Source organism: Simochromis diagramma, unplaced genomic scaffold, assembly GCF_900408965.1.
Source record: "Simochromis diagramma unplaced genomic scaffold, fSimDia1.1 OVJJ01000433.1, whole genome shotgun sequence".
NCBI lineage: Eukaryota > Metazoa > Chordata > Actinopteri > Cichliformes > Cichlidae > Simochromis > Simochromis diagramma.
The window spans coordinates 1,470,760-1,483,992 of NW_024387031.1; the positions used below are offsets into that span (position 1 = coordinate 1,470,760).

At 37.9% G+C, this 13,233-nt stretch overlaps 2 protein-coding genes across 3 annotated transcripts; one reads left to right on the plus strand and one right to left on the minus strand.

Moving 5' to 3' along the window:
* The first annotated feature begins 464 nt into the window (after window positions 1-464).
* LOC120740727 lies at window positions 465-3,105 on the plus strand. The gene is made up of 5 exons (XM_040043209.1): window positions 465-963; window positions 1,078-1,181; window positions 1,271-1,415; window positions 2,232-2,352; window positions 2,521-3,105. Exons 1-5 carry the CDS (start codon window positions 922-924, stop codon window positions 2,823-2,825), a joined length of 717 nt encoding a protein of 238 aa, XP_039899143.1. The 5' UTR covers window positions 465-921; the 3' UTR covers window positions 2,826-3,105.
* An 11-nt stretch (window positions 3,106-3,116) lies between these two features.
* LOC120740726 lies at window positions 3,117-7,172 on the minus strand. 2 transcript variants are annotated; one of them, XM_040043208.1, is made up of 7 exons: window positions 6,661-7,172; window positions 5,741-5,921; window positions 5,603-5,648; window positions 5,084-5,175; window positions 4,620-4,730; window positions 4,222-4,498; window positions 3,117-3,355 (listed from the first exon to the last, which is right to left on the minus strand). In XM_040043208.1, the coding sequence occupies exons 1-7, from the start codon at window positions 6,809-6,811 to the stop codon at window positions 3,146-3,148; spliced, it is 1,068 nt and encodes a 355-aa protein (XP_039899142.1). In that variant the 5' UTR covers window positions 6,812-7,172; the 3' UTR covers window positions 3,117-3,145. The 2 variants fall into 2 exon arrangements, with proteins under 2 accessions (XP_039899142.1, XP_039899141.1); XM_040043207.1 differs by lacking the exon at window positions 6,661-7,172 and having other exon boundaries at window positions 5,741-6,538.
* Window positions 7,173-13,233: the final 6,061 nt, after the last annotated feature.

Genomic DNA, 13,233 nt, shown 5'->3' on the forward strand with positions numbered 1-13,233 from the left:
TGACACAAATCCACACCAATCAGAGCTAAAAATCGGATTTTTTTTTTTCACAGTTCACAGTTTTTGGTCCCCTTTAACCAGCTTGCTCAGTATGGGAAATTGCAGAGACTCAGCAACAGAAGTGTTCCTTCAGCATATATAAAATTTTCATTTTTTTTCTCCACACTTTACACTTAGTCAATTCATATATGGCCAGCAATGTATGGAGTTAAATCAGGGCCATAATGTTTGTGTAGTTAAAAGAAAAATTTGAAATCGAAAATATGTAAACTGAAAGCAAAAGTCACATTTTTAGAGTGAACTTTGAAAAAGAAAGAGTTGGATTTAAAATAAAATCAAACGTTTTGAATATTTGTGTTATTTCTCTGAGTAAACTTTATTTAAAAATTTTCAGTAATCTTCTTTTCATTATTCAGTCTCAGATTAATTTTTTTTCAGATTCAGATCTTTTAAATTAATGTACAAAAAAAATTTCTTCAGGTTCGGATTTTTCTCTCAGCTTCAATTTTTTTTTTCACTTTCAGATCTCTATTTTTCAGTTACAGACTTTTGGCCCTGTTTTGGCCTGGTGGGCGTGGCTACACAGAGAGGGGCGGGGAATCATGAGTGACAGCAGAACGCTGCAGGCTCAAGATGGTCCATTTTTCATGTTGCCTTCAGGAAACCTGGGAATGAACATAATTTATCAAACACCTCCTGCACTGTATTATTTGATAATGTTTAGAAAACATGTCATGCGTAACTGCTAAAACTCAGTTACTGAAGCTCTTTCAAGCAGTAATGTGTACAAATTACGCCGTAACTGATCAATTATGAGACGTTTTCCCAGCCACTACGTGAGAAGTGGTCATTTCCCATGCTCTCAAAGTAGCGCGCATTGTATCGGGTGGGGGCTGCTGTTAACTTGTCCCTCAGTGAACGATGGCGTCGTCTTCCAACAACACTGCTGGCGCGAACAATCAGGTGAGTGTTTAAGTTTGGAACAATTACACTGCAGTCTGTGAATACTACGAATTTAACAAGTGGCTATTGTTACGGTTAATTTTTGTTAAATTACATCTGTTAAATTACTTTTAGGTGGAATCTTCAACTGAGCAGTCACTTCAGGGCCTTACTGATGAGATTTTAAACTGTGGATTCACTGGAGCCATCTCGGTTCAAAACAAGGAACCGATTGTCCGGTATGCTGTGACATGTTTTCATTTTTCCATATGAATGTAAGAAAAATAGCATCTGAAGATGTTGTTTAATCTCTTTTTTGTACCCACAGAGCCATTACACTCCATGCTGTGCTTAGATTGCAGCCAATGTTGGAACAACTCAAGGAGGGTTTGCAGCTGTATGGCCTCCACCTGCTGATTAAGCAATACCCAGAAATCTGCCAGCCTCTCTTCGTCCTTGGGGGAGATGTGAAAGTGAGTACAAACGTATTTTCAGTTTTACATGTATGTCTGACATACATTTACACATTTTGTTACATTACAGACACAAATATGAATCTATTTTATTTGAACTCCAAATGAAACACCTACACAAAGTGGTGTACATTAGAGAAGTGGAACAAAAATCATACATGATGCTAAATATTTATTACAAATAAATAACTGAAAAGTGTGGTGTGTGTAATTATTCAGCCCCCTTTGGTCTCAGTGTAGTGAGTTGCCCATAGACATTTCCTGATGATTGCTAAACATACAGTAAAGCCAGGGCAACAATAGAAAAACAAAACATTTCCATGTGTTAGAACGGCCCAGTCAATGTCCAGATCTAAATCCAATCCAGAATCTGTGGCAAGATCTGAAAACTGTTGTTCACAAACGCTGTCTATCTAATCTGACTGAGCTGGAGCAGTTTGGCAAAGAAGAATGGGCAAGAATGTCAGTCTGTAGATGTGCAAAGCAGGTAGAAAAATACCCTAAAAGACTGGGAGCTGTAATTGCAGCAAAAGGTGTTCCTAAAAAGTATTGACTGAGGGGGCTGAATAATTACACACACCACACTTTTCAGTTATTTATTGGTAAAAAAAAAAAATGTTTGGAATCATGGATGAATTTTGTTACAATTCTCAATTGTTTACCACTTTTTATTGGTCTTTTATGTTGAATTCCAATAAAATATATTCATGTTTGTGGCTATTATGTGACAAACTGTGGAAAAGTTCTAGGGCCCGAATACTGCAGCCCTGAAGTAATCAAGCCGTTGGGTTGCTTTGCTTTCTAATATCATCATAGGTTAGTGCCGAGTTTGTCATGGCGTCCATTCACCCTCAGCTGAGTGAGAAGGGAACCTCCAAGCATCAGGTTGAGCTGGACCTGGTTAACTTCATTCAGGACATGCTTTATGAGTCAGAAGGTAAATGGTTATTTTTGTCTAGTTTATAGTTGTCACATTCCAAAATTATATTCTAAGGTTTTTGTGACAAAAGTTAGACTTGTATCGAATTCAAATATTTAGATATTTTTTTTGTCCAAAAGGCCAGGGTTCTTCAAAACGTCTTAAAATTCACTCTTATCCTAACAGAAGGTCAAGAACATGTAGCTGACAAAGATGGCCCAAGATCTATCACACCTGCCAGGTTTCTGCAATGGATCACCGGTCAAGGCCATGTTCCTCTCCTCCACTCAGAAAAGAAGGACTTTGCTGTGGTGGTAAAATTTAATCACAATTGTGAAGCTGACTTTGGAAATCACAGCATCTGCTATCCTGTTGTGTCATCCTGTGCTAAGACCATTGTCCTGCCTGTGAAACATATGAAGTCCTTTAGTCAATTCAGAATGGTTCTGCTGGAGGCTTTTCATCTTGGCCAGGAATTTAACAATGTGTAAAGCATAGCATTGTCTATCAATAGTTTTGAGGTGTAACTCAAAATGCTGCTCCTTCCATTTAATGTTCAGGAAGCACATTTCAAAGTTGGAGATTGACAGCCAGAGTTCTTTAATGAGTGGCATGAAGCACACAAAAACGTACAGGTTTACTGTTGAAAAAATGTGACAGAGACAAAAAAAATAGTTTGTAATTTGATGTTTGAGTGTTCACATAAAAATTTCCTGGCAGGTTCATTTTACATGTATATCACATCAAATAAAAGTCTGAGCTATTCATGAACCTTCTCTGGGTTGAAAATTCAAAATAAAGATGTTGCCGCCTAGGAACGGTGAGTTAGTACAAAGTTAAGTACATCCAAATAAATGTCTCGGCCATGTGACTGAGAGGGCCTTGTTACATTAACAGTGTCTCTTAGTCTTGCCATGTCCTCCTCAGATAGAGGACATTCAACAGATGGAAGAATTACTCCCGGATTGCTTCCATCCAGCTCACCAATAGAGTTGACATCCAAGTACGCATCCTCGATTTCCTGTGATGATTTAAAAAAAAAAAAAAAATTCAAATGACTATTCCAAAACAGTGTTGGGAAAATTAAGACAAACAGTCAGCTCCATAAATATTGGAACATGGGAATTCTACTTTTGGCTCTATATGCCACGCAATGGATTTGAAATGAAACTAACACGATTGGCTATAACTGCAGAGGTATTTGAACTGTTTTCATATGTGCCTTCCACTTAAGAGACCAAAAGTAATGGAACAATTGGCTTCTCTGATGTTCCATGGCCAGGGATGTGATATTCTTGTATTTAGTGAAGCAACTCCTGACAAAAACAGCAGGATAAATTTTGAAGTGTTTTGGGCAATATATCTGCTCATATTCAGCCAAATGCTTCGAAACTCATGAGGCAGCACTTGATGGTCCAGATGGACAATCACTTAAAGCATTCTGCAGAAAAAAAAATAGTTTAAAAAAGTGGAATGTTATGCAGTGGCCACGTCAATCACTTGACCTGAATCTGACGGAGCAGTGTTTCATTGCTGAAGACAAAATTGAAGGGCAAATGCCTCAATAATAGCTGGAAGTGAGGACAGTTGCAGTAGAGGCCTGACAGAGCATCAGCAGGTATGAAGCCCAACATCTGCTGAAGTCTCTGCGATCCAGTTTCAGTTATGATTAATGTTCTGTGTCATTACTTTTGGTAACTTAACAAGTGGGGGGTACACATGCAGACTGCTGTAACTCCTACAACTTAACTGATTTGGATGCAAATACCCTCAAGTTAAAGCTGATAGTCTGCAGTGACAGCACACCGTGTTATTTTCAACATCTCCAAGTGCACTTTTTGAAACTTGATTAAAGAGGGATTGTATAATTTAGTTTGTTTTTAGTACCTCCACTGTGTCTGGAGTATCAACTGGATTCTGGTGGTGTCCCAGTGTCCACAGTTGTTGTGGGGACAGATTCCTCTCTGTCCTTAGAGGGTGGTTATCCCAACCCTGTCTAAAGACATCCAGATCCCTCTGCAGACGTGGAAGAAATGTATGTTGGGCACAAAACATGTGGACACCATCAGTTGGATCCAGAAGGCCTTCATCCTCGAGGTTGTGAAGGGTTTCATAGTGCACGCTTGAAACAGCCATCCACACATCTCGCCACAAGCGCTCTATTCTGTTCAACATCAAAATATGGCAACGTTTTCAGAATTTTACCCAGAAATTCACTGAATTTAAAAATATATAAGAACATTTTTCTTATTTCCATGGGACATTTATACAAATACTACACATACCTTTGGTTGTGAACACTCTTGCCTGACAGAAAGCTTCCTCTTCCACAGCCCCGGATGGTGAACATGCATCTTGCTATTCCAACATTTTCCACCCCTTGATCCCCTCGAACTCTGAAACAAAATTAAACATCGACAGTACAATTTGTTTTAAATCTAAAAAAAAATGTCACTCTTAAAATTTATTGCAGCCTTTGTGTTTTTAATATAATTTTACTTTAGACTGGTTATTAGAAGTTTATTGTTTTGGTCATTGAACAGTGTGCAGCTCTGTATAAGCACACCTTTCAAGAATTCTAAATGTTTGAACCATTTAAAAAAGTGTATGGGGATTTATAAACAACTGATCATATAGGCTACAGCTTACATATTGCATGTCAAAATAATTGCACTGCTAATCAAGGGGGGGGAATCATATTTACACATTTGCACAATCATTGTGAAAATTAATTTTGTGTAGATTTTACCTCAATGGAAAGCCATACTTTTGTACAGCCTCCAAGAAGAAAGCAAGTGCAGTTGATGCTCTGTTGTTGGCAGCAGCACCCAGGTACATGATCTAGAGATGTAAATATCATTAAGTGGAAACTTGGTCAAGTCAAGTTACTATAATTAAAGATAGAAACATGTTTATCAGGTATTGTAGCTTGGTACATTTATTTTATATTTATAAGTACAAGAAAAAAAGCAGGCTACATAATTCCCAAGGTAGCAAGCTGCCATGAGATGTAGTAGTACTTGTAATCAACTATTCACCCAAATGCAAAGGGTAAAAAAAAGAAATCCTTTTAGCAACTTGAAGTATTACTTTACCAAGCATTTATAGTCACCAAATACTGACAAACATAAACATATTAGGAACATTTTGTTCTACAGAAGGATCTCTATATTACAGTATATGGTAAGTTTTATGGTAGACCAAAACACAAGTATTTCACTTTTCAATTAACAACTCCTTCAGGTCAATTTTGAAAGTGAAAAATCACCTTTCTTGAGTACCCATCTATCCCTCCGAATATCACCAGGCCAAATCTGTAAAAAGAACAACAAAAAAAACCAACTAGGGCATTAACAGGTATAAAACATAATTCAGTATTTAGCAGTATTGTCAGACTTCATCCTACCTTATTAGTTTATGGTTTGTGTCTCTATGCATCAAGTAAAGAGGACCTTGCACTGAATATGTCCTTCGGACCACAAATCCCAGCCTTGTCATTCTTGAGAAAATACCAGCAGAGTCCACACGGTGCATCGACGAGTACACTCTCTTCCACTGTACATGGTGGCCCATGGCTTGAAGCATCCCTTTCATCATCCTGTATCCAACATGAGGTGTTCTTGTCTTTATAGATCCTACTAAATTGTCCAGCTCTTCATCACTTGTTGTACTGTAGCACTGCTTTATGGAAATGCCATATTCATGCAAACGACGTTTCACTGTCCTCACAGATATTCCAAGAAGTTTTGCAATTTGGGTGATTGATAAGAACATTTCTGTCAGTATCTGGAGCTGCACAGGTGATACATTGTACTTTGGACGTCCCAGCTGTCCTTCTGACACTGACATCTGAGAGGGGGTTTGTTCATTGATGTCCTCCATATTGAGCACAGTTGACAGCTCTATCAGAGCATTTATAATAGTTTGAGGGATCTCAACCTGATCGGACAAAGATCTTAAAAGGACCATCTCATGGTCGATGACAAACTGCAAATAGTCCACATCGAGGGGTTGTCTGTGCATGACCTGGGAAACTTTATGCAGTAGTCGCTGAAGCATCTCTCTCTTTAGCTGCTCCTAAATTAAATACAAAGAATTTTACGTTACTTAAGTAACTTTGTTGTTCTCCAAGCTTACAGATCAACTAGGACCTAAGTTTCAGCAGAAAATGATAACGAGGCGTTTCAGTTGAGCTAGCATTTCAGCAAAAAAAGTTATAAAATAAAAAAAACAGAATGGCCGAAAAATTAACCGTAACAATAGCCACTTGTTAAATTCGTAGTATTCACAGACTGCAGTGTAATTGTTGCAAACTTAAACACTCACCTGATTGTTCGCGCCAGCAGTGTTGTTGGAAGACGACGCCATCGTTCACTGAGGGACAAGTTAACAGCAGCCCCCACCCGATACAATGCGCGCTACTTTGAGAGCATGGGAAATGACCACTTCTCACGTAGTGGCTGGGAAAACGTCTCATAATTGATCAGTTACGGCGTAATTTGTACACATTACTGCTTGAAAGAGCTTCAGTAACTGAGTTTTAGCAGTTACGCATGACATGTTTTCTAAACATTATCAAATAATACAGTGCAGGAGGTGTTTGATAAATTATGTTCATTCCCAGGTTTCCTGAAGGCAACATGAAAAATGGACCATCTTGAGCCTGCAGCGTTCTGCTGTCACTCATGATTCCCCGCCCCTCTCTGTGTAGCCACGCCCACCAGGCCAAAACAGGGCCAAAAGTCTGTAACTGAAAAATAGAGATCTGAAAGTGAAAAAAAAAAATTGAAGCTGAGAGAAAAATCCGAACCTGAAGAATTTTATTTTGTACATTAATTTAAAAGATCTGAATCTGAAAAAAAATTAATCTGAGACTGAATAATGAAAAGAAGATTACTGAAAATTTTTAAATAAAGTTTACTCAGAGAAATAACACAAATATTCAAAACGTTTGATTTTATTTTAAATCCAACTCTTTCTTTTTCAAAGTTCACTCTAAAAATGTGACTTTTGCTTTCAGTTTACATATTTTCGATTTCAAATTTTTCTTTTAACTACACAAACATTATGGCCCTGATTTAACTCCATACATTGCTGGCCATATATGAATTGACTAAGTGTAAAGTGTGGAGAAAAAAAATGAAAATTTTATATATGCTGAAGGAACACTTCTGTTGCTGAGTCTCTGCAATTTCCCATACTGAGCAAGCTGGTTAAAGGGGACCAAAAACTGTGAACTGTGAAAAAAAAAAATCTGATTTTTAGCTCTGATTGGTGTGGATTTGTGTCAAGCAGAGCGCATGTCCAAAACATCCTTAATGCCACACTATGGCCATTGCAGACTGTGTAACATGTAACAAACACTTGCTCATTGATTTTTTTCATCTTAACATACCCTCCATGGATCCTCAAGCCCCCAAACTCTATCCATCACTGAAACCTTTTCTAATTTTTTTTCTAAATGCTCCATTCATCAAAGAGACTAGAAAGGCTCAGCATAGCACTTATGTGGGTTCATTTGCCACTGTTATTTGTTATATCCAGTTGTACATTTTAATTAATTAAATTTGGCTTGATCTTTAGAGCCTTAGTGGTGCATTTAGAAAGCAGAATAGAAATACACATGATATGAAATGTGCAAGCAGTTAGGAGCCAAGAACATTTCTTTTCCTTCTCCATATTGCCTTTTCTTTTCCCCATCATTGAAACCTCCCTTTCATTCCCCACTTCATCTCCTCTCGCCTTTTTATCTCCACCTTTTATCTGCTGCTATCGTTACTGTTCTCTCTTATTTTGCATCAGTGCTCTCGCACATCCTTTTTCCCTTCTCTCATCAAGGAGCCAGATGTGTTCCCACTATGATTTATTCAGACACAGAGAGAGCCTGCTACAGGCAGAATGCACTCTGCTTATATTCAAAGTATGCTTCCTGCTGTCATTCCATATGCAAATAAGTTTTTCTTATTCACATGAGTCATGCTTTTAACTTTTTAGGACTAAGAAAATGTAGACAGGACATAATTTCTTTACATTTGCTTGTGTAGAACACAACAGCTCACAACAATTTCTTCTGAATATCCAATAATAACAGTTGTGACTTTTTACACGTCTCACCACAGCGTTTTTTTTTTTCTTGTTTTTTTTTGTTTTTTTACAGTTGTGGCAATTTTACCATGCCATCATATCAAAAAACAACAAAAAAAAATTATTTGACTTGACATTGAACACATCTGAGTGTATGGCCTTCAGGTCGCCTCCTGTGAAAAGGCTTGCTGAGAACTGAAGAGGCACAAAGCCAGTGTCAGGAATAATTGCCTGTTAGGGGAATGAGTCCTCCAAACTAAAAATGCATTTCAGGCCCAGTATATTCCAGTTTTCAGTTCAGTGTCAGGACTCCAGCAGTTCTTGGTGATGTGGATGACCTTCTGACATCTACTGAACCTCGCAGAGAGTTAGTCAAATGAAACAGAATAGGACAGAATCACACTGCTCAGTCACTATGTTCAGGACACAACGGAGACGCCAGCAGCAGCGCACAGGTACAATTTGATACTTGAAATAACAATTATAGTTGCAAAGTGTTTCACACTTACAGATAAACTTACTACCCACTTCATTAGGTATGCCTTACCATTACTGAGTCAGACCTCTGCCTTCAGAACTACCTTAATTCTTCTCTGCACATTATTTGTCACATAATCCAGTCAAAATGCTCCAAAAGGCTCCAAGAGGAGTTTAGTAACTGTCATTAGTGGAGATGTAAATTGGACGCCTAGCAGACAGGAAACATCTTTTAATTAGGAAGGGAAACAAATGACAATTGTAGTTTTCCTCCAGCATCCCAGGAACTAATTCTAAAGCTTAAATGTATGGAAAACTATTGGGTGCCATTTTTATTTTATTTTATTTAGAAAACTCTCCAAATGAATGTTCACCGCTTTTTTGGGGTATGTTAACATGGGACTCTTTAAGAAGAGCAATGTGAAAGCAATGTGACTGAGGAGCCAGTTATAAAAAAAATATTATATTCCGAAAATACACTGATGTAAAATAACTTCTGGCAAAGCATACTTATAAAAGCTGGAACAGTTACAATGATATAAACTGCAAAACAAAGATTTGGTCTCCTAGTGGAAAAGCGAGGATGGCCTCTATTTTTCTTTGTTATCTGACTCCAGTTTGTGGCTTCTTTTATTAAACGAGGTCTACCCTATTTTAGGCTTCAGAGCCCCCATGTCATATCCCACAGGCTGTTAGAGCACATATGGCACTACAGAAACACTGCCGAGGGCTAAATTATCAATTCTTCCCTTTATTGTAAGGGCTTCCCTTCAGGACTCATGGTTTTCTCTCTTTTCAGGTATATGTTTAGAAGAAGAAATCAGGGAACACAGGAGATTTTGAATCATAACTTACTCCGTTGTTAACTTGTCTCCTTCAGGATTGCAAAGTAAAAGCAAAGGAAATCAGGTGGAGTCAGATGTATTTGCCTAATGGGTGATTGTCAAAAACTTGACAGATTGCCTCTAGACTCCTCCTGGCAATCACCTGTTCCAGTGAGTGACACATAGACAAAATACTTAAAAAAGTTAAGCAGGTGTGCTTCCTTTCCTTCGCTTTTCCTTTTCTTTTCGTCAAGAGAGAAGCTCAATTATAAAACCACTGAAGCTCTGGGAAGACAAGGTGACTCATCAACGCACTCAGAAGAGTTACCACAGAAATATCACTGTAGCTTGGGGCTAATAGTTAAGGACTAAAATTGTTAAAGTAAGATTAGGTACAGAAAATTACATGCTCATACCTCAAAAATGGCAGAAAGCAAATCAAAAAGTAGGAAAATTTGTGTTTGATTATTTCTTTCTTGTAACAATATTTGTTCTTCAGTAGAGTAGAAAAGTGCTATATATGAAACATTTAGTTCTTGACAATAAATCTGTCCAAATGGTGCCACATTTGTAAGGAAAATGTGTTTGTGGATTGAGCAGCAGATTTTGAAAATGTGGGTTGCATCCATGAAAAACTTGCCAAATCTTCTCTGCGATGCTGTTTATTCTGATTGTTCGTTTTAGTTTCTGGTATCTCAGGTTTTGACAATTAGGTGCCTGATTGGCACAACCGAGCTCTAGCTCACTTAGCATTAATTGGGAATTATATGCTTCTGCACATTGGCTCTAGCTAGTTTTAGGTTTTAAAATTTGCATTTCATCTTCTTGTTGAAATATGGTTACTTTGGTTTCTAAAGAACATTATTAAAGTGGACATGAAAGACAGCATGTAAAAAGGCTCATTTACACCATGAATCCCTGCTCTCAAAAACTAACAGTAGATTTACCAACTAGATTTAAGAAATAAATGCTTAAAGTACAAGTTTTTGAGAACATATTTAGTGCCATCTTGTGTTCGTACAGAACATTATGTCACTGGGTTGTCTGGTTCATTGTGGTCAATAGACATATATTAGCTAACTAGCAATAGAACCAATAACGCAATGTAAAATAAGGACACTAAAACTAAAAACCAGTTTAAGGGAATCTGTTTTGTGCTGTCCCTGGCTACAACAATGGGTTTTATGTTAAGAAATCAAGGATATGCTGTCTACTTTCACTGTCTGTCTCTTTAGCAGTAATTGGCTTTTCACTGTTTAGCTAGCTGCACCGGAAAATCCAGCTTTTAGCCATAATGTTCGGGTTTATAAAGCACTTCATAAAGTGTTTTTACTGTGTAATTCCTGACAGAAGATGGTGTTAACCATATTTTAAAAACTTTAACTTTAAGCACTTATTTCTTAAATCCAGCTTCACAGAAAGTGTTACATCTATGCCAGTTTTTGAAACCAAAGCTTCATGATGTAAATTAGCCTTTACACATGTAGTATTTTATTTCCACTTTAAGGTCACATTTTCTTCGGTAGATGCTGGAATTAGTTGCTGTCATGGTGGCCAAATGTAAATGGCTGGCTAACCTCTTCTACCTTCCAACAAGTCTGTGTTACACAAACAAGTTAAAATTCAACACATCCAATTAACCTGGTTGCCATATACCTAGGTATGGAATGACAGACCAACCAAAGTCCAATTAGAATACGATTTCATACTAGGAATGTAATATGCCTTGCTGTGATAGCATTCTAATAAACTGTATAAACTAATTATACTACTCTATATCTATTCCAATTGGTACACACCCAAAATGATTTACTTTCTATTTTTTTTCCAAAAAACTCATTTTGCCTTTCTCCAAAATAGGAACAGGATCAGTTATCACGCATGATCTCTTAGACTTGAGAGTGCTTTTACTGCTGCTGCTACAGGTCTCAATTTCTATATAGCATCCAGCCAGCTTGATAGAAGATGAGAGCCTTAATTTTAATTTTCTGTCTTTCAGCACTTGCTCAGTGTGCGATGTTATAACACATGCAGCAGAAATATTTATTAGCAGATTAATGTGGGAAACGGAGGCAAGTGTCCCTCTAACTCACACTGATTATTTAAGACTACAACGACAAAACAGGTTTCAAAATCCACCAGTGATGCGGCCTGTGAGAGAACAGAGCACTTTTGTTCCTCACCATTAAAACATTTCAAAATCGCAGCTGTTGCTCTTTGTGCTCTCATGTCTGAATGTAACTGCTCGTGTCTTTTCTGTTAATGCTCCTAAGTACAGATGAGAAAAAGCCAGGCATCACTTTAACAGATACATGATGCCAGCATTACTACATTTTTATGTAGCATGAACCCAAGTGGGCCCAAGCACTAACATGACTTTCTTTTTAAATTGCTGTACTAAACAGAAATAAAGAACACCAGATTCCTAATTAATTTATAAGAAAATTGTTTTATTTTGTTTTTTTCAAATGTATCCTGGGGCCAGAAGCAGCAACTGAAAGCTTGCATCTTTTGTAATGTGTCAGGCGTTGTGTGGAGGTGAGGAAGAAGGAACCCAAACGCAGGACTCGCAGGTAGGTGAAGGTTTATTATAGGGAGTGGGTGAACAGAGGGTGAACGGACACTGACTGGCTGGACAACTGAACGGCTGACTGAACTGAGGGAACACACGGGAAGGACAACATAACATCAATGACACGACAAGGGCTGAAGGGAAGAGAGGGCTTAAATACATAGACTGATGAGGATGATAATGAGAGACCGGTGAGTACACAGCTGAACATAATCTGGCTAATGACACGAGACGAGCTGACACAGGAAAAGCAGGAAGTGAGAACATGGAAGTAGCAAAATAAACTGAACATGAACAAAACTGAAAACACTGGGTCACCGACCCAGGAACCCTGACATAATGAAGATATTGTATGCATACTGGTTATGCTATTAAATATTGATGACAGTTTGGCAGAGCTGGAAAAGCTAAATAAGTACATTCAGTAAAACAAGACAAGTGTTTTGATTCTTTTTCCAAGGTCATATTTTAATATATTCCCAGGTTGAGTCCTCCATGAGGAGGCCTCAAAGCATACCCTGCCAAGTATAGTTTAGCAGGGTATGCTAACTCATTAGCAGGGCATGTTCCAATAATTGGTAAAGTATTTAATGAATAATGTGGACTGCAAATTTAGAAACCAAAGCTGACCTGACCTGTGCTATGGCCATATTTATAAAAGTGTATAACGTAGGTCTGGATGTTTGATAGTAAGCTCTGCAAGGCGCCAACACTCCGACCTTAAAAGGAAAGGGAGGTGACAGCAGGTATTCTAGTACTACTACAAGACAACTCCATCTACAACAATGTTCACTGTGACTAAGAAACCCTGTTAGAATATTTGCATTATCAAGAAAACCACTTTAATCCCAGAGGCAGCACCAAGATTTGCTCTCCTCTCAGTCTTTCTGAGTTATTCATAACTGCCTTCAAACGCCTGGACACAGTGACAATATCCTTCAA